General features: G+C 43.4%; 2 protein-coding genes across 4 annotated transcripts; both read right to left on the bottom strand.

Annotated features, from left to right (window-relative positions):
- Positions 1-10,424: 10,424 nt before the first annotated feature.
- LOC128617164 (probable phosphatase phospho1) lies at positions 10,425-12,930 on the bottom strand. 3 transcript variants are annotated; one of them, XM_053640187.1, is made up of 3 exons: positions 12,799-12,930; positions 12,510-12,671; positions 10,425-11,871 (listed from the first exon to the last, which is right to left on the bottom strand). In XM_053640187.1, the coding sequence occupies exon 3, from the start codon at positions 11,852-11,854 to the stop codon at positions 11,117-11,119; it is 738 nt and encodes a 245-aa protein (XP_053496162.1). In that variant the 5' UTR covers positions 11,855-11,871; positions 12,510-12,671; positions 12,799-12,930; the 3' UTR covers positions 10,425-11,116. The 3 variants fall into 3 exon arrangements, with proteins under 3 accessions (XP_053496162.1, XP_053496161.1, XP_053496163.1); XM_053640186.1 differs by lacking the exon at positions 12,510-12,671 and having other exon boundaries at positions 12,752-12,922; XM_053640188.1 differs by lacking the exon at positions 12,510-12,671 and having other exon boundaries at positions 12,799-12,842.
- A 3,306-nt stretch (positions 12,931-16,236) lies between these two features.
- LOC128617162 (gap junction gamma-1 protein-like) lies at positions 16,237-24,126 on the bottom strand. The gene is made up of 2 exons (XM_053640185.1): positions 23,412-24,126; positions 16,237-17,901 (listed from the first exon to the last, which is right to left on the bottom strand). The coding sequence occupies exon 2, from the start codon at positions 17,868-17,870 to the stop codon at positions 16,671-16,673; it is 1,200 nt and encodes a 399-aa protein (XP_053496160.1). The 5' UTR covers positions 17,871-17,901; positions 23,412-24,126; the 3' UTR covers positions 16,237-16,670.
- Positions 24,127-24,606: the final 480 nt, after the last annotated feature.

Raw genomic sequence — 24,606 nt, 5'->3', positions numbered from 1 at the left:
GAATTGGGACCTCCTCCTCCCCTACGTGCTTTTCGCCGTCCGAGAGTGCCCCCAGGCGTCCATGGGCTTCACCCCCTTTGAGCTCCTGTTCGGATGGCGCCCGCGGGGACTGTTGGACGTGGCACGCAAAGCCTGGGAGGAGCAACCGTCCCCCTTCCGCTCAGTTGTCGAATATGTGCAGGAGATGCAAGCGAAGATCGGGTAGCTCCAATAGTCCGGGAGCACATGCGCACCGCACAGGAGGAGCAACGAAGGGTATACAACCGCCTGGCGCAGCCCCGAGAATTCCAGCCGGGGGATCGAGTCCTCCTGTTAGTTAGGCTCCCTTACAATATATACACATACTCACACACACATGGCCTATGTATTGTGGCGACAGGCCAGTAGCCGGCGCACAGGAAACAAAGATTGCTCCTCCCGCGACTGCCGCAGTGGCGCAGATGAGACAGTTCCGCTTCAACGCCACCAAATGTTTTGGACGGCCAGAGAGCACATGGCGGCGGGGCGGGGCTGCCGACAACACCCACGGCTTGTGAATGGTGCACCGTGCGGAAGATTTCCACCATCCAGCAAGCAAGGGGAGAGTATAAAAGGGCGATATTCCACTCGCAGAAGAAAAGAAGTATCTCCGAGCATGTGACTCCGACGCAAGTGATGGCTCCGCCCCAGCCCCTTGGCTGTAACCACCGACGGCTGAGACCCTCACCGCCCAATCGGCCTTCAACCCACACACACACACACACACACACATGCACACCCACACACGCACCCCCACTCACCGATTGTCTTGAATAAATCTCCCATAACACTGAAACAGCCTCCTGCGTGTCAGTGCTCCGCCCACCGCTGGCTAAAATCCCTACACTGGTGAAGGACGTGGGCATGAGCACAGACCCACCCATCTTTAAAAAAAAAAATTAAAAAAAAAAAAAAGGGTTTTTTTTTGGGGGGGGGGGTTTCTTCCCCATTTTCCCTCTCCTCCTTGGGGATTGTTCATAAACATGGATCCCACGCTGCAGCACCTTCTGGAGGTCAGTATTCAGCAGCAGATGGCGACACAACAGCTCGCCCACAGCCTACAAGCTGTGACACAAGAACTAGCGGCCCTGAGGACAGCGACTCCCGCAGCTGCTACGCCCCTCCCTGATCCTGGCCGTGAGGTCCGCCGCCTGCTTCCCGGTCTAAACCCCGAAGATGACATCGAGGCCTACCTTGAGACCTTTGAGGGCGTCACCCGCCGCGAAGAGTGGGACCACGATGAGTGGCCACGCATCCTCGGCCCGCTGCTTTCCGGGGAGGCGCGCACGGCCTATTACTCCCTCTCTCCGGAGAAAGCAGCTGACTATGGAGAGGTAAAGAGAGAGATCCTGGCATGGTGTGGGCAAAACCCGCTCCAGACAGCGGTGGAGTTCCACTGGTGGCGCTACAGGCCGGGAGCCAAGCCACGTGGACAGATGACACCCTCCTGCGCCTCACCAAGAGGTGGCTCCAGCCTGACATGCACTCTGCCACCGAGGTTGTAGAGAGGGTGGCCATGGACCGATTCCTGAGGACCTTGCCACCCACAGAAAGCCAGGCCGTGGGGATGCGAGCCCCTGGTACATCCAGGGAGCTATTGACCGCCCTGGAACACACCCTGACCACCCTGGCACTCGGCGAAGAGGGACAGCACCAGCAAGGCCGCCCGGACTACGGGACGCCTAAGGATGAGCCCAGACCGACCGAGCCAAACCATGGGACACCGAAGAAGACTTAGAAAACCTGGCCAGCAGGACGTGTCCTCCCCACACTGGGTCTGCCAAAACCACCCCAGCGAGCAAAGAAAGCACGAGTGCAACAGGCCTACCTGGCCCGAGGCGAGGTGGACGCTGGGACAGAAGGTAAGCTGTACTCACATTCTAACCCTCTCTCGTCTGTGTTCCAAACCGGCAGGGGAACTTTGGCCGAGAGCAGAAAGAGGACAGCCGCCTGAAGTATTGCTGTGCCCAGGTGCGCCAGATTGAGGAGGTCGACCAGAGCCCGAACCAGAGACTCCCCTCCTCTTGCTTTCTGGTGAAAGGAGGCTTACTGTACCACCAGACCAACCACCGAGGGGAAACCGTGGACCTCTTGGTCATGCCCAAAGCCAGAACGCAGGCCCTGATGCACCTGGCCCATGCCCATCCCCTCGGGGGCCACCTGAGGGCGAGAAACACCCTGGAGAATCTGAAGGACCGTTTGTCTGGCCAGGCATGGACGCAGAGGTCCAGCGCTTCTGCCAACAATGCCCCCAGTGCCAACGCACGGCCCCAAGGAAGCCCCCGCCGGCACCACTCATCCCGCTTCCCATCATAGGCATCCCGTTTGAGAGGATCGGCATGGACCTCGTCGGGCCACTCCCAAGATCCGCCCGAGGGCACGAGTACATATTGGTAATCGTGGACTATGCCACCAGATACCCCGAGGCAGTACCACTGCGTAAAGCCACCTCCCGGAACATCGCCAAAGAAATGGTGCTTCTGTTCAGCCATGTGGGGATCCCAAAAGACATCCTAACTGACCAAGGTACCCCGTTTGTGTCAAAGCTTATGTCTGATCTGTGTCGGCTGTTGCAGGTGAAACACCTAAAGGCATCGGTCTACCACCCACAAACGGATGGGCTGGTCGAATGGTTCAACCAGACCTTAAAGCAGAAGTTGCGCCGGGTGGTAGACAAGGAAGGAAGGAACTGGGGCCTCCTCCTGCCATACGTCCTCTTCGCCGTCCGAGAGTGCCCCCAGGCATCCACGGGCTTCACACCCTTCGAGCTCCTCTTCGGACGGCGGCCGCATGGACTGCTGGACGTGGCACAGGAAGCCTGGGAAGAACAGCCTTCCCCCTTCCGCTCAGTCATCGAGTATGTACAGGAGATGCAGGAGAAGATCGACCGAGTGGCCCTGATCGTCCAGGAACATATGAGAGCTGCCCAGGAGGAACAGAAACGAGTGTACAACCACCCAGCACAACCCCGCGAGTTCCAACCTGGTGATCGGGTACTCCTGCTAGTACCCAGCAGCTCCTGCAAATTCCTAGCTCGGTGGCAGGGCCCATATACAGTCCTCGAGAGGAGAGGTCCCGTGAACTATCGCCTGCAGCAGCCCGGTAAGCTAGCAGACACACAAACGTACCACATAAACCTGCTGAAAAGGTAGATAGAGCCAGAACCGGTACTGTCTGCGTTTGCGGCCCTAGACACAGATCACGACCAGGGCACCTTAGTCCAACTGGGCGAAGAACTCACCCCCGCCCAGAAGCAGGAGCTGACAGAGTTACTGGGGCAATTTACCGATGTTTTTTCTACCTCCCCAGGCATGACTCAGCTGGTACAGCTTAAGAAACCATTAAGTTTGGATGAGAACGTGTTGGAGATCTTTATTTGTGCTGTCTGAGCTCACCATGAGATGCACGAATCAGACTGGGATGAGAACAGATTGAGATCATAGAGAGAGCTCTCTGGTTTCTCTGCCTGAGATCAAAAAGACGCACCAAACTTGAGACAATCTGAGAATTATTTGAGAGCTTGATGAGATCTATTTTGAAACTTTGAAAGCACTGGGCAAGAGCATAACTCTGTTGTTGTAAGTTCGTATTCAATAAGTGAGTAAAGTTCCTGCAACGGATTCTCTTTGCTGTGTGTTTCTCTTCACGCCTCCACGGACACTTATAAGCCAAGACGAAACACAACACGTGTGTCAGAAGCTGAGGAAGAAAGAACTTCACCGTCGGATTGTGAGTCGCTGGGATTTCCTCCGTGTGGCAACTTTATGAGTCGATTGACCTTATAATCATTGCAAAACGCGATGTGAAGCAGTATTAAAGACCGATGGGCCACGCGTTATTTACGCACGTGTGTGCGCACGCTGCTGCTCTTCTCCTGAGACAGCAAAAGAAAACAAAAACAACATAAACGTTTTCTGCACGTTTCTTTCATTTCCTAAAAAGGACAAAAATAATCATCCAGCGCCGGCTGTGTTTACGAGGCCTGTGGATACAGGTTTACTGCCGTTACCCACAATCCTCTGTGGGAAATCCAGCTGTTTGAAATGCAAGAAGTTTTGGATTGTGCAGTTGGGCGGTTTTAGACCGAGACGGTTTAATCGTACGGGTCTCAGTCTCAGTGATACGAGTTCAGCTTTGGTGTTGGGGCGTTTGGATCTTCTCCGTTTGCGTCTCAGATCCAAACAGCTGCGGTTCCCTCCTCAACTCATTACAGGATGCACACACCTGCTTATAATAATAATCATAATAATAATCATAACAATAATAATAATAATAATAATCATAATAATGATCACATTTTAAAACACTTTTCAAATGAGCGTCTGGTATCAGACACCAGCGACAGCGTAACGGACCAATCGAAATTCTCAACAAATAAATTAAACAAACAAATAAACAAGCAAATAAATAAACGTACCTCTTGGTGACCTTGGTTTTGCACACGGGGCAGCTCGTTTCTTTCCTCTTACTGCTTTCCAGCAGCTTGGTCATGCAGAACCTGCCGATTTTCACCACGTAATAATTCACAAAGACAAAGACCATTTCATCCAACACACTCATTTATTTATTTATTGGGTTATAATAAACAATTAGAAATTCAACGGCCATTTTCCTTCTCAGAAATTCACAAATATCCAAAGAAATAAACGTCTTAATAATAATAATAATCTTAAACGAGTAAATGTGTGTACTTTTAAAACAGGGAAAACAGTTTTGAATAAAAATAAATACATTTTAAATGCTATTTAATAAAATAAAATAAATACATTTTAAATGCTATTTAATAAAATAAAATAAATACATTTTAAATGCTATTTAATAAAATAAATAAATAAATAAATAAATAATACCACTCCTACACTGGTACTTGCACTCCACTGTAGGGTTCATTACTACAGGTTTATAATAATAATAATAGTAATAATAATAATAATAATAATAATAATAAATATAAACAATTTTTTTTAACATTCAAATACGCATTTTAATAAATTAAGATTATATTATAGAGTAGGGCTGCAACTAATGATTATATCCCCGATTATTATCAGCAGGAGGTTGAAAATGGTGCCCAGTCCGAGATGGAGCATGAAAGGAAATTCTCTTATGTACTCTCTTATATTATGAACTGCTATCAAATACCTAGTGCTCAGTCCGAGATGGTGCATCTCCCAGACGTTGAGCAGCAAGCAGAGTATGGTCACTGCGTACATGATGATCAAAAAGATCGTCTTCTCGGGCGGACGTGAGATAAAAACAATCGACAAGCTTTAACAGGAAAAGCCTTAAATCTTAAAAAACTTTTGACTCATTTCTGAATGTCACAATTTTTTTTCTTTCTTTTATAATCTTTATAGATTATTGTCGTGTGTGTTTTTTTATTGGTTTATGTTTCATTGATTTTTTTTTTTTACATTTATAACAATTTTAAAAAGCCTTTATTGACAACCTTTTATCCAGAAGATTAAAAAAAAACATAATTATGATTATGTTTAAACATGTTCCAAACTAAAGTTTGCTCTAAACAGTGAAAAATGTTAGTTAAATGTTAATCCTGAGAAACAATTGTTAGCGAAATCAGATTAGCTCCACAATGTGCTGAGACCGCTGCTAATTTGTGCTCAATTTCTCTCAGTTCTAGTGACTACGGAATATTTCTGAACTTTTATCCTCTCGACCGTGTTTAAAACCGTGACATGATAAGGATTTAGTGCAGAAGAGATTGAAATCCTCGTTCTATTGAAGAATAAACAGTAGTAACAGTAGACACTGAGCTCAGAAAGAACAGTAAGTGATGTAGCTAGGTGACGAAGCTAGCTCGTGGCTAATCTAATGAACTGACAGGAATATGGTCTGCTTCAATAATTAGCGACATTTGAACATATATAAAATCATTGTATTACACAATGTGGCTGTTAGTTTATTAGCTGATTGGACTAATAGATTCAGTATTTTTAAAAATACCAAGTCTTTTATTTACAAATGACAAATAAATACAGTTTTATTAATGGTTTTGCAGCTAGCTTTCTTACCATTCTAAAAACCGGTTTTGTTGTTGTTGTTTAAATAAAAAAAATTTTTGTTAATTTCGGTTAATTTTATTTGCTGTTTACTTCTTTTAATAGAACTCTACCTTAGAACTCTTAATTAGATTAATATAAAACTAAATCTGAGTGAAATTTTCCCTTAAACTTTACCTTCGTATGAGACGAGCTAAACGGTTCGGTAACCTCTTCAATAATAAGAAAAAAAATCGTGGGCGCGTTCCTAACCGCGCGGTAGGGCACTCCATAGGGTGTCCAAACAACACACGACCGTTACATTTAGGAATCCTGCTGAGTGCGGGAGTGTGTGATTTGGGACGGACCCCGGAGCACCGCGCTGATAGAGTGCTCCGGAGAAGATGGAGCGTGAACTTCACTGCGCGCGCTGTTTGATCATGTTGGGGAGCGCGAGTTAAAACAAACAAAATCTAAAATAAAAAGTGTGTGTGTGTGTGTGTGTGTGTGTGCGTGAATAAATAAAGTCATAGTGAGAGGGAAGTGAGTGTGAGAGAGACGGAGGGAGAAAGAGATGGACAGAAGCTCTAATGGGGATTGATAATGGAGTATAATGGGGATTGATTGAGTTCTGGAGCGTTTAGTTTCTTTTTGCCCCTAAATGCCTGCCAAAGGGTCCTTCAGTCTCTCTCTCTCTCTCTCTCTCTCTCTCTCTCTCTCTCTCTCTCACACACACACACACACACACACACACACACACACTAATAGTGTCCTGGCAGCTCTATCTACAGCTCACTAATTCAAAGTGACCTAGCATTTCTTCTTCTGCAGTTTTCCTCATCCTTCCTTGTCCCATCCATCCATCTGTTCATCTCTCTTCCCCTTTATCCATCCATCCCTCTGTCCATCTGCAGTGAATAGAAAAACATTTACACACGCGTATTTAAATTGCATGTTTTTTGTTCTGTAAAGCCCCAAATGAAGATCAACGGAATTGAAACCAGAGAAAAACAAACCTGCAATTATTAGCCAAATGAAATGAAGCGCACAAATCTACAGTATGCTGGTTGCATAAGTGTTTACACCTCTCCCAATTAATACTTAATGTGGGAATACCTTTTGCATTTATTACAGCAGTAAGTCTCTATCTTCAGCTTTCCAAGTTTTGTCTGGCATGGAGGTCTGGCTTTTGGACCATTCAGAGACTTTCTGACTTTCTTGACTTCCATCAAGATGGAAGGTGAAATTCCTCCAACCTTCTGAGCCAAAATTTGATTCGAAAAAGCTTGATATTTGGAGCTAGTAGTTATCCTACTAATCTCGACTAGCGCTCCAGTGCAAGCTGAAGAGCCCCAAAGCACGATGCTGCCACCTCCATGCTTCACAGTAGATGTGATGGTCTTTGTATTATTAGTTGTGTTGTTTTGGCACCAGGCGTACTGTATCTTTTAGAAATTTACACAGGCTTGGATGTTTTAAGTTGCCGGGGAGGACTTAGCACTATGCAAAAGTAGCCAATCGCTTTGGGCCCCAAGAAGGCATTTAAATTATTCATGCTAAATAACGTAAACTGGACATTTTAAATATTCCTATTTTTTGGCCTAGGGGCCGCCAAATCCACCCTGCTTATTTGTGAGAAATGTCTTCCGTCTTGTCACGCTACTCCATAGTCCAGACGTCTTCAGAATACGGCAGATTGTTTGTCACATGCAAGGAGTGACCTGTACCTTCCACAAATAGGTAATATGTTTTCTCCTTGTCCTGTCATTAACTTTAGAAGGTCATCCTGACCTTGGAAATGTCCCTGTGGTGCCAAATATTCTCACGTATCGATTGATGACACTTTTCTCAGTATTCCATGACCTTTGATATTCATTTATACCAATCTCCTGGTCAGTATCTTTCATCAATAAGATCCTGTAGATGTTTTTTTCAGCTCCTCACAGACCATGGGTATGCCAGTAAGGTGCAACTACAAAAGCTTCATAGAAATCCTCCAGGCTCAGATGATTTATATTTCTGTATGCTACTTAGTGTTGGATGTGATTTTGATGCTGATCGGTTAACTCTGGACACAACTACACCACCCATAGTGAAATGGTCTTATAATCATGTATTTGATTTTCTCATGAATTCTGATGGTTTCAAGGTCACATGAACGACGGGGAACGGTCTGACATGATTTTATCTTCATTTCTGGATTTACTTCACAAAAACCATGAGAGCCTGCATAGACCTTTTTATATCCGCGGTATCTCTGTATCCATCCGTCCATGTCCAGCTTTCCATCCATTCGTTCATCTGTCCCTTCATTTATCAGTGCAGTCTGTCCTCTCATTAATCTCTCCCTTCATCCACTCATACCTCTAAACATCTCTCTGTTCATCTCTCCATCCATCCAAGCCCATATCCATCCATTCTTTCACGGATCTCTCTACCTATACTTCTCTTTATTCATCTGTCCATCCATCCAAGCCCATATCCATCCATGCTTTCATGGATCCATCTACCTATACATCTTTTTATTCATCTGTCCATCCAGCTGTGCCAGTCTATCAATCCATCCCACCCATCCCACCAGACAAAGATTAGCCAGAATTCCCACACTGTGCTGACTCTGCTGCTGGGAGGTGTTTCTCCACTCAAGCTGATGGAGTAATGGAACGGTCCATCAGATGGCCAGATGGACTCAACCAGAGAGGCAAGTCATCAAGGGTGTTCAGAACAGTACTGGAACACAGCTAGAGAGATTTGTCCTGTTTTCTATTGACCAAGGAGATAATTACTGGATGTTTCATTGTATTTCTCGTCTCTCGCGTTACAGGCGATTGGTTTGTGGAAATGTTCCCAAAACTATTTCTGTTCATGAGCAGGTCAGATGAGTTCAGAGAGAGAGAGAGAGAGAGAGAGAGAGAGAGAGAGAGAGAGAGAGAGAGAAGGAGAGAGAGAGAGGGAGAGAGAGAGAGAGAGAGAGATTTTATTGTCCTTTGCCTCCACCTTGTGGACATAGCTGATATCTACAGCTGTCACAAATGAGATTCACACTTTTTTTTGCCTTTTGATGTTTAATTCTTATTTGCATAAATCGGTAAAATAAAGATAAATTCTTAGAACATTTTTTCTCCTTTTAAATACAATCAGTAAATACAGTAAAACTCTCCATTTAATAATAATAATCATTTCCTTTTTGTCTAATGGCTTTTATCCCTTTTCATTGCTAAGATCTCATGCATATAATAAATAAAAACATATATTAGCATATATAATAACATGTTAATATATATTCACAGTGTACTGATGGTGGTGTTTATGACACAAAGTGAGGTCGTTCCCTTAGAATTAGAGAGTGTTAGTGTACTACGTAGTGTACCATACGATTGTGTTATCATTTATAACACTTCTGTAATAATATGGAGAGAGAGAGCGAGAGAGAGAGGGAGGGAGAGAGAGAGAGAGAGAGAGAGAGAGAGAGAGAGAGAGATCTAAATGAAACTTTTTTAAATTCCCAATGTACACATTCACCTTTGTGGATCACCACTAGGTGGCGCTAAACCCCCTCTCAGACCCCTACCTCAATAAATGTCATGCTTAATATTGAAACCTTCACCTGAAGGTCAATACAATATTCAAGACACAATATAGGATAAAGATACGATAAATATTTTTCATACACACACAACTGTTCTATCATGCTTTGACATAACGACGTCATAATCCATAATTAGACTTTATGTGCTGAGTTATGATTAAAAATAATATATTCTTATTATGTAATTACTTTGGTTTCACAGCGGATCACGAGGACTTGAAGAGCACCTGTAGTTTATTCTGCTTACAAAGTCATCAGGCATGAGGAGTCCGGGTGGAAAGACGAGACGAGACGAGGAAAGAAATCGGAAACTACTTGAGGACGGATAAGCCAGCGCAGGTGAAAACAAGATAAGATATGACGGAAAGCAAGATAAGATGAGGAACGACGAGACAAAACAACATACGCTAAGGAAACCTGAGATGGGTCGATGAAAAAAAGAAATCAAGGAACGACAGGATGAGATAAAATCATGCGAGACAAATGAGATAAGGAAAAAAAATGAGAGTATTATTGATTATTTTCCTGTAACAGAAAGACACCGGGTGATTCGTTCCTGACGTAGTGACAGGGTTACCCGTCTGAAAAAAACCCCCATTACAATCCATCCGAATAATGGACTTTAAAGGTTTCCATCACATTCCTATAGGTTTCCATTAGGAGTTTTATTGGTTACTATTAAATACCACTACAGCCCAGAAGGGCCGTCTTTCATGGGTCGATGATTAGCATCAAAATAAAATGAGACAAACCATCAGAAACCAGGGACAGGACATTCCATTAAACTACCATTACAGACCACCAGAAACACACTAAAATCCATTAGGAAGCAGGAAAAAAACTCTGCGTCTGGTTGTTTATTATGGCTCTAAACCTACGTTCACGCTAGCAAGTGATATTCACTTGTAGTTTGTGCTTGTGGGCGTGGCCTACATGGTGTTTTAAAAAAATTGCTCTGATCATATAGTAGTAGCTATATAACACGCTAATTAGTGTGAAATTTTTTAGAAAATGGTGTGTTTTTACACAAACAGCACAACACATGCTGATAACTAGCATACACAAGAGACTAGTGTGTGTGTGTGTGTGTAAGTGGAATTAGCTTGAGAGGGACTAGCCTCTGTGTGCGTGAGCATTTGGAACTAGCCTCCGTATGAATGCGTCTGTGTTAAATAGATTAGTGTTCATGTGTGTATTATCAGTATGAGTGTGTGTGTGTGTGTGTGTGTGTGTGTGTGTGTGTGTGTGTGTGATAGAGTTCAGGAAGACATTAATAAAAGTTAGCCTTGCATTAGCCTTTAGCCTTTGATTGTTGGAGGTTTAACGTCCTCAGAACTCCTCCTTTTTTCTGGTTCTTTCCGCACCTTTTATATTCTGGCGAGGCTCATGCAAGGCTAATCATGTCTCAGCTGCTGGTTTGTGTGTGTATTAGGTATCTGTGTGTGTCATTTAATCTCCTTCCTTCCTCCTTATTCTTTTTGAACTCGTTCACTCGTTCCGCTCGAGCCGGTTATTTCTCCTGCAAGATCTCCTTCAGGAAGTCCACCACGTCTTCGCCTCGTTCCCAGGGCATCAGCGAGGGTTTATACACGCCCGGCTGCGTTTTGCAGAGATCCTGAATGATCCTGTGCATGGGGAAACCTCTCCGAGGGAAAACCGTGTCGTGTTGTCCCAACGCTAGCGTGGGACAGACATCGTTTTCTCCGTCCCCTATATAAAACACCTTTTGGAACGGTTCCCCTCGCTCCGTCACCCTTTCGCTCATGTAGTCTCTCAGGACAACCTGCTTGCACATGTTCTCTGGGCACTTGGCGCACGTGTGGGAGTGGAAAGGGCGCAAGACGAGGCGTCCGTTGATGTCGAATTCTGCCGGGTTGGTGAAAACCTTGGCGAAAAGCTTGCGAGCACCGAGGTGCTGTAACCAAGTCTCGATAAAGTACGAGTTAGCGTCCGAGACGACGACGCACTCGAAGTCGTCCCGAGCCAGCAGGAAGTCGAGAAGCGCCGCTCCGCCCGGAGAGGTCGGGATTTGCTCGATTTCTGCCCGGATGGCGTCCTCGGTGACGCCGCACTCGCTCAGGAACGTCAAGATTCTCTGTGAGTGCTTAAAGAAGAATCCGGGACGGCAACTATCGCTCAGGGACGCGGGGAGCTTCTTTAACGGCGCGGCACGCACCACAGAGTCGTCGCTGTTCTCGGCGATCAGCGTCTCATCGAAGTCAAAGAAAAACAGGAAGCGGGCGGCCATCTTGATGGTTTTCCTCTCTGCCAAATAAAATGGAGGAAGAAATAATTAGGATATTGCTATAGAGCGCGTCGACAGGAACTGGATAAGAACATCGTGTGGGTTTGAAACACGTGAAATATATTTTGCCGAGTTGTTAGTTGGTGCGTATTAGCGTGACCGCAAATAATAATGAAATAATAATAATAATGAAAGTTTACCTCAGAATTTTATCGTAAAATACATCTTTTGCACCGTTAAAGACCACATATTAGTTATCAATATCGATAAGCAAGTTAACAATTTAAAAAAAAATCAAAATATTTAACAATAAATACATTTAAAAAAAGAAATGTAACAAAATAATAATAATAATAATAATAATAATAATAATAATGATAATAATAATGATGATAATAATAATAATAATAATGATAATAATAATAATGACAATAATAATAATAATAACAATGATAATGATAATAATAATAACAATAATAATAATAATAATGATAATAATAATGACAATAATAATAATAATAACAATGATAATGATAATAATAATAACAATAATAATAATAATAATGATAATAATAATAACAATGATAATAATAATTATGATAATAATAAAATTAATAATAATAATAATAATAATAATAACAACAATAATAATAATCACAGGTTTCAGCTGCGTCCGTGCTTGGACCCCTAAAATTACTGGGAGCTCATTCTCTGATTCTCTGCGCGCGCTGCTGGGAACTTTGTGAACGGAAGCGCGAGCGCGCGCCGGAATGAAGCCTGCATTGCCGTACAGCGCGTGCACTGAAAATATACCCCTCCTCTAAACACACACACACACAGAACGAGAGAGATAGAGACAGACAGGAGGATATCACACTGAAATAAGAATCTAGAACAAACCGGAAAGAACAGAATAGCGGCAGTGATATGAACAGCAGTAACAGTACCGGTTGAAGGTCGCGCGGCTTTCTGCTGCGTCGCGCGAGCTCCGGGACATCGCTGCCTCACTGGACTGAGCGCGAGAAGGGGGCGGACAGGACACGCTGATGACGTCAGACTCGGCCGCGACAGCGCGTCGCCTGACGTCATAAATATTGACATTGCCGAGGATTTTGTTTACACATGAAGACCAGGAGGATAAAAACAGATAGATAGAGACATACATAGATAGATAGATAGATAGATAGATAGATAGAGAGAGAGAGAGAGAGAGAGAGAGAGAGAGATTGACAGGCAGAGAGAGAGAGAGAGAGATAGATAGATAGATAGAGAGAGAGATAGAGAGAGCGAGAGAGAGAGAGAGAGAGAGAGAGAGATTGACAGGCAGAGAGAGAGAGAGAGAGATAGATAGATAGATAGAGAGAGAGATAGGCAGAGAGAGAGAGAGAGAGAGAGACAGATAGATAGATAGAGAGATAGATAGATAGATAGATAGGCAGAGAGACAGACAGATAGATAGATAGAGAGATAGATAGATAGACAGACAGATAGATAGATAGAGAGATAGATAGATAGACAGACAGATAGATAGAGAGAGAGATAGATAGATAGACAGACAGATAGATAGATAGAGAGATAGATAGACAGGCAGGATGCTAACTAACTTCCTTTTACGTAATTCTGATAAGACAGAAGAACTTGTATTAGGACCACGTGTAGCTAGAAGTAATCTTTCTGATCTCACAGTAACTCTGGATGGTCTTTCTGTTTCATCATGTGCAGCAGTAAAAGACCTTGGAGTGATTACTGACTCCAGTCTATCATTTGATGCTCATGTAGATAATATTACTAGGATAGCCTTCTTTCATCTCAGAAATATTTCTAAGATAAGAAATATATTGTCACTACGTGATGCAGAAATATTAGTTCATGCTTTCGTCACCTCTAGACTAGATTACTGTAATGTCTTACTGTCTGGATGTTCCAGTAGGAGCATAAACAAACTCTAGTTAGTCCAGAATGCAGCTGCTAGAGTCCTAACTACAACCAGAAGATACGACCACATCACCCCGATCTTATCCACACTGCATTGGCTCCCAGTGAAATCTCGCATTGATTATAAAATACTATTATTAACCTATAAAGCACTAATCGGTCTCGCGCCACAGTATCTAAGCGTCCTTTTGGTTTTCTATGATCCTCCACGCCTACTTAGATCAAAAGATGCAGGCTATTTGTTGGTACCTGGAATAGTGAAGGCTACAGCAGGGGGAAGAGCTTTCTCTTATAGAGCCCCACAGTTATGGAACAGTTTTCCAGTTAGTGTTCGGGACTCAGACACAGTCTCAGTGTTTAAGTCTAGGCTTAAAACATGTTTATTTACTCAAGCCTACCCTGCCTAGACTTTCTGTTATACTAATTCCCAGTCCTAATAATCTCTTCTCCCCCTCTCTCCTTCTGCTGAGCCACACACGATTTTATTGAGATACTAGAGATCCTGATCCTTTCTGCCTCTGGACCTGCCTGATCCGTTTCGGATATCCTACCTCTGGCTGGAGCTCTCGTCTACTCCAATTCCAGACTGCTGGGTCTACGGCTGCTTCTAAGGCCATACAGACTTCATATAAATCAATAATGAACTTTTTCACACTATCTGTTGTTACCCAGATGAGGATGGGTTCCCTTCTGAGTCTGGTTCCTCTCAAGGTTTCTTCCTCTTAACATCTTAGGGAGTTTTTCCTCACCACCGTCGCCACACAGTGTCTTGCTCAGTTGGGATAAATTCACACCTTTAATATCTGTACACCGTGTTGATATTTCTGTAACGCTGCTTTGAGACAATGTCTATTGTAAAAAGCGCTATACAAATAAAAGTGAATTGAATTGAACACGCAGAGAGATAGATAGAGAGATAGAAATATAAACACACACACACATCATTAGTCCACTGTGAGCGCGTCCCAAAGCACACTCCCTATTCACTAGCTATACAGGCCACAGATACTCTTCACTATGAGTGTACATGACTACAACTGTTAGATTAGTGCACTATATCCTAGGGAATACAGAGTGGATTTGGATACTGCCCATGTCTCTGTGTTTCTCTCATAACAATATAACACACACACACACACACTCACACTCACACACTCAGTGCATGACCTGGGGGTATGATGACCTTGTCCGGATGAAAGGTGGTTTGTAATTAAGCCGTGCTGACAGCAGGCCTCTGTACATGTGTTCTCCGTGTACAATGGACTCTTATATAATCCGAATACAAATGTAATAATCACTGAGCACATCTCACATAATCAAACCCCACAAAATACACACTTATTTTCCTCAGAATGTCCAGACTGAACAAACCAGACCTGTGTCTCAAATCGTATACTCGCGCATTACCCCTACCCTAGACCGCTTTTCAGTATTAACATTACCTGACGCTTTCATTTCCTGCTTAGTGTTTTATTCTAATTAGTGGTTTTAGTATACAGTATGTCACAAAAGTGAGTACACCCCTCACATTTGTGTAAATATTTGATTATATCTTTTCATGTGACAACACTGAAGAAATGACACTTTGCTACAATGTAAAGTAGTGAGTGTACAGCTTGTGTAACAGTGTAAATTTGCTGTCCCCTCAAAATAACTCAACACACAGCCATTAATGTCTAAACCGCTGGCAACAAAAGTGAGTACACCCCTAAGTGAAAATGTCCAAATTGGGCCCAATTAGCCATTTTCCCTCCCGGTGTCATGTGACTTGTTAGAGTTACAAGGTCTCAGGGTTGAGTTTTTAAGCACAGTATTGAGCAAATACACACATGTTGTTAACTAGCTTCCATGCTAATGAGAGGACGTTCTAATAATTCAATAAAAAGATTATTTAGTATTTTGTTCTTTCAAAGTGACCTCGTCAGTCACTATTACACTATCAATCATAAATGTAGAAAAACAAAAACAACACAAGTAAACAACTTTACTTTTCTTCGTCACATGATCTTCAGAAAATTCAGACGGCACGACCTCCTGTCATGACGTACGGAACGTTCCAGATATTTCAGAGATATATTTGAGCATCGCGCTATACGTGATGTAGATGTGGATTGAATGTTTTATCTGAAACATGCACGGAGGTTGCTGTTAAGGAAACTTCACCCGAGTTACTTGTCCAGTGATTGGTCCGTTCACCTAATGTGTGCACCTGTTCTCTAATCTCTTAGATGAGATCGGTCCGAAACCACGGCGTTTGATTAGTGACAACCGTGTTCAGACCTAGCCCCGCCCACAAATCATGAGAACTAACGTTAACTTATACTTTTAGCTAAAAGAGTGTGCCAGTCGCCTCGGCCGCCGGCTCCCTGCTCCACCAAATTAATATTCATGATCCTGCTGTCAACTGAAACATCACGTCAGGGGAAATAAAAAAAAAAACTTACAAGCAGTAAATATAAAGTATTTTATTGCTCCGGGCTGAACGAGGAACTTTCTGACAAAGAATCCGTGTTTCAAACCTAATGAGGAGAAAATAAAACATTACAAGAACTTACAGGCGCGTAATAGCAGCACAAACAAATGAGAAGAAGAAAACAAGACCAACAGCAACTCAGCTTTAACAGAAAGAATCAATAACAAGAAGTCCTCATGCTAGCAGCGTGTGGATGCTGTGTGTGCGCACGCTGCTGCTCTTCTCCTGAGACAGCAAAAGAAAACAAAAACAACATAAACGTTCTCTGCATGTTTCTTTCACCGGCTGTGTTTACGAGGCCTGCGGATACAGGTTTACTGCCGTTATCCACAATCCTCTGTACGGGTCTCAGTCTCAGTGATACGAGTTCAGCTTTGGTGTTGGGGCGTTTGGATCTCCTCCGTCTGTGTCTCAGATCCAAACAGACGGCTTCCCTTCGTCCGACTTGCTGTTGCTGCGGCGGCTGCCTCCTCGAGCCCCTCTGCTTCTGTTTTGCTTGTTTCGTTCACGTTCACGTTGTTTCCTCTGGTCATGCTGTTGCTTTGCCTTTCTGTTCTTTTCCTCTGGTTTCTGGACCTGGACGAAGTCGTCTTCTGTGCTTCCGTACTGTTGCTGATGCTCCCTGGGTGACTCCTCCTCCTCCTTTTGTTTAAATGGCGCCATTTCCGCCTTCACAGCGATGTCGTAGTCCGGCGGCGCTGAAGGAGACGACCGGGACGGCGCGTACCCGCCGTATCCTCCGTGTCCATTATCCTCGCATGCAGCGAGGTTGTCATCCGGGCCGTCACGCCGCTTTCTGGCCAGCAGGAGGTTGAACATGGTGCCCAGTCCAAGATAGTGCATCTCCCAGACGTTGAGCAGCAAGCAGAGTATGGTCACGGCGTACATAATGAACAAAAAGATCGTCTTCTCGGTCGGACGTGAGATAAAACAATCGACAAGGTGAGGGCACGGTTTGCTCGAGCACACATAAAGACCCGGGACGGTGAAACCGTAAAGTGCGTACTGACTGATCAGGAAGCATATTTCTAAAGCGGACCGAACGACCAGCTGGATGACGTAAACCCTCATCAATCCGTCTTGCTGGATTCGCTGCCGTCCGTCATGTCGCGCTTTTGTACCACTTCCCGTCGCACCCGAAGGTGTACTGTTGTTCTGGATTTCCGTTTCGACGGTCACATCGTAAAGCATCGGATCTTCCTCCTGGTCCTCTTCGGCGTCCTCCAGACCTCGGTTCTGACGTCTGTCCAGGTCAAACTTTCTGCTCTTGGAAGATTTCCTAACCACGCCCTCTTTGCCTTCCTCCAACCGTGCGATCTTGTTGACGGCGTAGCCGAGGTACACCAGAGAGGGCGTGGACACCAGAATGATATGGAATACCCAGAAGCGGACGTGCGAGAGCGGCGCGAAGGTATCGTAGCACATGTTCTCGCAGCCCGGCTGTTCTGTGTTGCAGGCAAACTTGCTCTGCTCATCGTAGTAGATGGACTCGCCGCCCACGGCAGTGAGAACGATCCGGAACACCACGAGGACCGTGAGCCACATTTTCCCCACGAATGTCGAGTGGTTGTGAATTTCCTCTAAGAGGCGGGTTAAGAAGCTCCAGCTCATGGTGACTCAGAACCCGAGTGACTCGGCCACACTGCACAAAGAGAAAGAAACAAAAACAGACAGAAAGAACACAAACTGTCACATGGGTGATGTTTACTGTTTACGTGGTTTAACTGATATAAAACTAGCAGTGACTCACAAATCCTCCTAAATATTATCAAAAATAAACGCCACTGAAACTGAAGTCTTTTCATCATCAGATTTTCACACAGGTCCTAAACGTAGATAAAGAGAACCCAATTAAACATAAATATTACACTTGGTCATTTATTTATTGAGGAAAATGATCCAATGTGACATATCTGCCAGCGGCAGAAGTATGTGAACGTCGAGGATTGAAGCTGAAATTCTATGTAGGAAATTCTAAAGGGTTCACAAACTTTCAAGCAGTACTGTATATGGTTACATGATCACGCTATACCAGTTTAGAAGAATTGGGCAGTAGCTGTGGGACAACACCAGCCCCGAGCAGCTGTGATCTACAGAGCCCCAGATCAGGTCAGGGGAATTTCTACACAGATCATTATGTTTCCATTGTTTTGTTTTGGGAGAATTTATTATAAATGTTTTATAAACGTATTGTATTATAAACGTCTGCCAGCAAACTCTAATGAGCCGTTCAGTTATACCGACTAATTTTATTAGGCTGCAGATTGAATCCCAAAATCCCACCGCAAAGTATTCTGACAAATATAATGTTCAATGTTGGACTTCCGGCTGAGCGATAGATGGAGTAAGACGCAAGTTTTGGAGCTCCTGCAACAACCTTTAATATAATGTTATAGGCACTTTTTTGTGGAGTGTTTTTGTTGTAAGTCGTGTCCAACACCTTAATCTTCACTTCTGATGTCCAAAATGCTAGCAAAAGCCAAAGGCAGGAATGTTTCGTCTGCTCCGCTTCAGCGGCCTGCTCCACACGCCGCATCCTGAACTCGTAGTGATGCCTCCTCCCCTGCGAAGGTGTTGTTATGCCCGCTGTCCCCCCTGATTTCAAGGAGGAGCTCCTCTCTTCACTCCGACACGAAATGCCGGCCATTTTCAAAACCGAGCTCCAGGCGGCCTTGGGCAAAAACTTGGCCTCTATTAAGGAAGAGCTACAGACCGTAAAGGCAGAATTAACAGTCAGTATTACGGTTATCCAGTCGGAGGTGAGCACCTTGAAGAATACCGTGGGTAAGATGGAAACTTCGCTCTCCACCTGCTGTGATGACATCGCTACGCTTCAGGCTAAAGTGGAGCGCCTTTCTGTCGAGCTGGGGAGGGTGGAAAATAAGTGCGAGGATCTCGAGGCTAGATCATGGCGCAAAAAATCTGAGAATCGTAGGTGTCCCTGAAGAATCGACCAGCACGTCCACACCGGCAGCTGTTTCCACTCTGCTTAAATAGGCTTTTAAGATGGACAAAGAGCCACTTCTGGACCGTGCTCATCGCATTCTGCAGCCGAAGCCCAAACCCGGTGAGCACCCCCGTCCTTTAATCGCTCGACTCCATTATCATGCGGGCTGTGTGGACATCCTGCGGCGGGCCAGAGCCCAACAACGGATGAAGGTTGGTGACATGGTTATCTCTATCTTTCCCGATCATACCGCGAAGATAGCCCGTGCTCGTGCTGCCTTCAATGACTGCCGCCGCCAGCTCCGTGAGATACCGGGAATACGGTTTGGCCTGCTTTATCTGGCGCGTCTCCGTGTTACACATGACGGAACCGAGAGGGAGTTTAAATCCACGGAGGACGCCAGAGCCTTCAATAAGACACTGATCAAGTAAGAAAACTGATAACATAACAGGCTGATTATCTGTCTCCAGAAGTGAAATGGACGACTATTGACTCTACAACACATGATGGTGCAGTGACTATGTTTATGTGCCTTGATCTTTATCATTGTTTAGTTTGCAGGAGCCCGACCTTGGTTGACCATTACCATTGGGTCAACAGCTGTTGGCTTTTCTGTTAGGGATTTGACTCCTTGTGGAGTTTGCACTGGGTTCTCCATCGTTTGGGGATGGGGACGATGTAAGTGCCATGGGGAGGGGATATTCTTGGATACACCTTCTGTACACATCCCCACAAGCTAGTATCTCCATCAATGGGATACAATCAACTTATTTTACTTTATCCCGTGGCACTCGACAGGGTTGTCCCTTGTCTCCTTTACTTTTTGCATTAGCTATAGAGCCCTTGTCAATTTATCTGAGGTCCTCCCTCTCTTTCACTGTGATATCACGTTTGGGAATGGAATTTAAACTATCTCTTTATGCGGATGATTTGTTACTGTATGCTTCCAGCCCAAGTCGCTCTTTACCAGGAATTCTCTCCTTTCTCCAGAGATTTGGTTCATTTTCAGGTTATAAAGTTAACATTTCCAAGAGTGAGTGCTATCCAGTTAATACTTTGGCATCACAACTAGATCAATCTGATATCCCCTTCAGACTGAGCCCCTCTGGCTTTAAGTGTTTAGGAATCAATATAACCAGAACTCTGACTTCACTTTTCTCTGCTAACTTCTCCCCGTTGATGTCTGAAATCAAAACTGACCTTCAGCGATGGAGGTCTTTACCTCTGTCGCTTATAGGAAGGATTAACACGGTAAAAATGAATATCCTGCCGAAGTTCCTCTTTTTATTCCAATGTCTCCCTCTATTCTTATCAAAGCGTTTTTTAAGACTATTGATCAGGACATTTCTCTCTTTTTATGGAGTGGAAAGACACCCAGAATAAGTAAGCCAATGCTTCAGAGATGTAAACTCAATGCTGGCCTGTCTCTTCCAAATTTCTAGCTGTATTGCTGGGCATCACATATTAATAAAATCTTATTTTGGTCGAGACCAGCGCATTCCCCATCGTGTACGTTAGAGGTACATTGATGTGGCTCGACCTCTTCAATGGCTCTGCTTACCTCATCTACTTCTACCAACTTCTCTGGCTTTACAGTAAACCCTGTGGTTAGCTCAACTCTAAAAATCTGGTACCAGTTCAGGAAGAATTTTAAATTTGTTTCTGCGTCTACCTTAGCTCCGTTACTGAAAAATCACTCATTCCAACCTGCACTATCTCACCCCACGTTTGCTATCCGGCATGACAAAGGTCTCAAAACCTTCAAAGATTTCTATAGGGACGGTGTTTTTCGTAGCTTTGCAGATCTGTCGAGTGAATTTCAGCTTCCACCATCCCATCTTTTTCGCTATTTCCAAGTTAGACACTGCGCAAAATCATTGTTTCCTACTTTTCCCTCCTCACCCCCAAATCAACTATGGGATGATTTTCTCTCTTCTGACCTTCTTCAGAAATTTCTTATTTCAAAAATTTATAATAAACTTTTATCCTACGACAGCTCACCTATCACTAAAATCAAGGTTGCTTGGGAGGGCGAATTGGGGTTGACCCTACATGAAGCCTGGTGGGACGTTGCCCTTAACAAGATCCACTCAAGTTCATCTTGTGCTCGTGTCTCTTTGATATAGTCCAAGGTATTGCACAGGATTCATTTCTCCAAAACACGTCTATCACAGATTTATCCCACTGTCATTGACAGATGTGATAAATGTCATGCCTCTCCCTGCAGCCTAACCCACATGTTCTATTCCTGCCCATTATTATTCTCCTTCTGGCAGAAGTATTTCAATAGCATCTCAAAAGTACTGTCCATTACTGTTAAACCCTCTCCCCATATTGCCATATTTGGGTATCCAGAGGATTATAACAGGTACAACTCGAACCAATTAGATCTTTTGGCGTTCACTTCCTTGTTAGCAAGACGGCGCCTTCTTTTCCATTGGAAATCCATAAAGCCTCCCTCCAGCACTCAGTGGCTCAGGGATGTAATGTGTCTTCTTAAATTGGAAAAGATTAGGTACTCTCTGGGTGCCAACTCTGACAGGTTTTACAGGAAGTGGCAGCCTTTCTTAACCTTCTTCAAATCTCTGCCATCTTTGGGGAACCCCCCCCCCCACACACACACACACACACACACACTTTATTTATTTAAATTTTATTTAGTTTATTCATTTATTTAAATTTTTATTTAGTCATTTAATTTTATTTTTATTATTATTTTCTTTTTGTTTTTATTGGGTATGTACGAACGTATGAATGTGTGTTCTGATTTGTACAAAAAACAAGTTTGGCTCCCAATTTGTTGATTCACTGAGATATACAAAATAATCTCTGTAACTTTTTTCTCCTTTTATTAATGTGGTTCTCAGTGTACTGAAGTTTTGTTTTTTTTTTTCCAATGTGCCATGTCTTTCAATAAAAATATTTTATATATATATTATATTATATGTATAATATATGTTATATGTTTCACGTTCAACATGTTTTTGAACATGAAAATCTTTTATCTATTTTTTTTATTAACATTGAACATTTTATATATATATATATATATATATATATATACATATATATATATATAAAATGTTCAATGTTAATAAAAGAATAGATAAAAGATTTTCACGTTCAAAAACATGTTCACGCATGCACACACACGTAATACTGTCATACGATAACCTTTCCCTTTTGTCTCTCTTCCTTTCTCAAATTAAAACTGTCTTCAACAATAAGAAATGCACACACACACACACACACACACACACACACACACACACTACATCCCAGAGCAAGGTTGTAAACAGTATCCTCACTTCCTCTAGAATAAGAAGTACACAGTGTTAGTTACTGAGGTGTTTATACAGCATGATACCACTGATGACTCTTACTGATGGAGACGGGGTATAAAGACGGAATTTTCCATCAGTCTGACGGAGCGGCATACCTCACACAAACTCCGCCCATTTTCACGTGGATTTATTCTCATTTAATCTCAGCTGGAAAAGTGAATAGCGTGTGTGAACATGCACGGCTAAAACACGCCGAGAAAATGAACCGTGTTTACCGATAACGAACCAATCAGAAGTGACGATCTGTGTAATTAAAACGAGCGTATCTCTGAAACTAATTATTGCCGGATTTTATTCTAGATATATCGTCGCGTTGTTTAACACTGAAAACGCATGGAATCATTTCTGCTATCTTCCACATGAATCTGATTAAATATTCATATATTTGTTGTGATCTAAATGATTAGAGGTGTGGTTTGGGACACAGTGGTATTTTCTCATTATACACCATTTTGGATGTGAGGAGTGACAGGTTTGCAAAAGAACGACAAAACAAATTCATTCATGTATTTCTCCACATTCTAATGGAAATAAATAAAAAAAAAACTCCTCGTCCACTTACTAACAGAAATAATATCATATAACAAATATATATAGAGAGAGATTTTCTCAGGTTGTATCTACTAGCTATGAGCAATTATCATGATTTCAGTACGCTTGTGTGTGTGTGTGTGTGTGTGTGTGTGTGTGTGTATTACAGTTTACTCAGCCTTCCTCACCTCACTCTGGTGTTTTTAGTGTTTTAGGATTAAGGACGTTGGAAAAGAGTGCAGAGGAATACCGGCTCTGTCCAAACTGGACATTTTCTCAGAGGGAGTTGAAGAAAAAGAAAATGATTAAAGTGATGTTCGGCAGCTTTACCTTTTGAGGAGGTCTCGTCTCGTCTCGGTTCGTCTCGTCTCGTCTCGTCTCGTCTCGGTTCGTCTCGTCTCGCCTCTCGCTAAATCAATCAGCTGGTCACTTGGCTGCAGTCTTCAACACAGATTGGGGACACTGCAGTTATCACTGAACAATAACGAGTGAAATTGTAGAATTCAGAATTCAATACTCCTCAGCACTCTGCACACTCAGAATTCTGTAGAATTCAGAATTTAGAATTCATTTCAATATTCTGTACACTCTGTAATGATCGGCTATGATGATGTCATGTGAGAGAAAAACGCACCGTGTGTTTAATACTTGTGTGTTCGGGTGATAAAAAAAAAAAAAAGTAAACACCCATTCATTCAAACTGTTACTGTTTGATTTAAGGTTATCTTTTGCTATTGGGAGTACATGCAGTGACTGGGTAATTTGGGATACATTCATATATTTTTTCTTCTGTATATATGTGTCTTAGGATCATCACTGCTGTCCGTTGAGATACGCTGTCTAACCAATGTTAAGCATTTTTTAGTGTGGAGAGGAGTTCTGCCATTCACAGTGAGAGGGAAGTGAGTGTGAGAGAGACAGAGGGAGAAAGAGATGGACAGAAGCTCTAATGGGGATTGATAATGGAGTATAATGGGGATTGATTGAGTTCTGGAGCGGTTAGTTTCTTTTTGCCCCTAAATGCCTGCCAAAGGGTCCTTCAGTCTCTCTCTCTCTCTCTCTCTCTCTCTCTCTCTCTCTCCCTCCCTCACACACACACACACACACACACACACACTAATAGTGTTCTGGCAGCTCCATCTACAGCTCACTAATTGAAAGTGATTTCAATCTAAGTAGCATACAGAAATATAAATCATCTGATTTCTCCTTCTGTAAAATGAAGATAAACGGAATTGAAACCAGAGAAAAACAAACCCACAATTATTAGCCAAATGAAATGAAGCGCACAAATCTACAGTATGCCGGTTGCATAAGTGTTTACACCTCTCCCAATTAATACTTAATGTGGGAATACCTTTTGCATTTATTACAGCAGTAAGTCTCTATCTTCACCTTTCCAAGTTTTGTCTGGCATGGAGGTCTGGCTTTTGGACCATTCAGAGACTTTCTGAAGTCTTGGGTGTATGCTTTGGGTCGTTATCAAGATGGAAGGTGAAATTCCTCCAACCTTCTGAGCCAAAAT

Source organism: Ictalurus furcatus, chromosome 13 (assembly GCF_023375685.1).
Source record: "Ictalurus furcatus strain D&B chromosome 13, Billie_1.0, whole genome shotgun sequence".
In the NCBI taxonomy this organism is placed as follows: domain Eukaryota; kingdom Metazoa; phylum Chordata; class Actinopteri; order Siluriformes; family Ictaluridae; genus Ictalurus; species Ictalurus furcatus.
Note: the sequence above shows the minus strand (reverse complement) of the source record. Positions and strands in the feature narration are given on the sequence as shown.

What these genes read in the sequence shown, in the direction of transcription:
- LOC128617162 (XM_053640185.1), bottom strand. Translation starts at nt 17,870, where the DNA reads ATGAGCTGGAGCTTCTTAACCCGCCTCTTAGAGGAAATTCACAACCAC.
- LOC128617164 (XM_053640186.1), bottom strand. Translation starts at nt 12,848, where the DNA reads ATGTCCCGGAGCTCGCGCGACGCAGCAGAAAGCCGCGCGACCTTCAAC. An exon ending in CCGCTATTCTGTTCTTTCCG is followed by an intron (nt 11,872 to 12,751) that starts GTTTGTTCTAGA and finishes TTTATTTGGCAG; the next exon opens with AGAGGAAAACCATCAAGATG.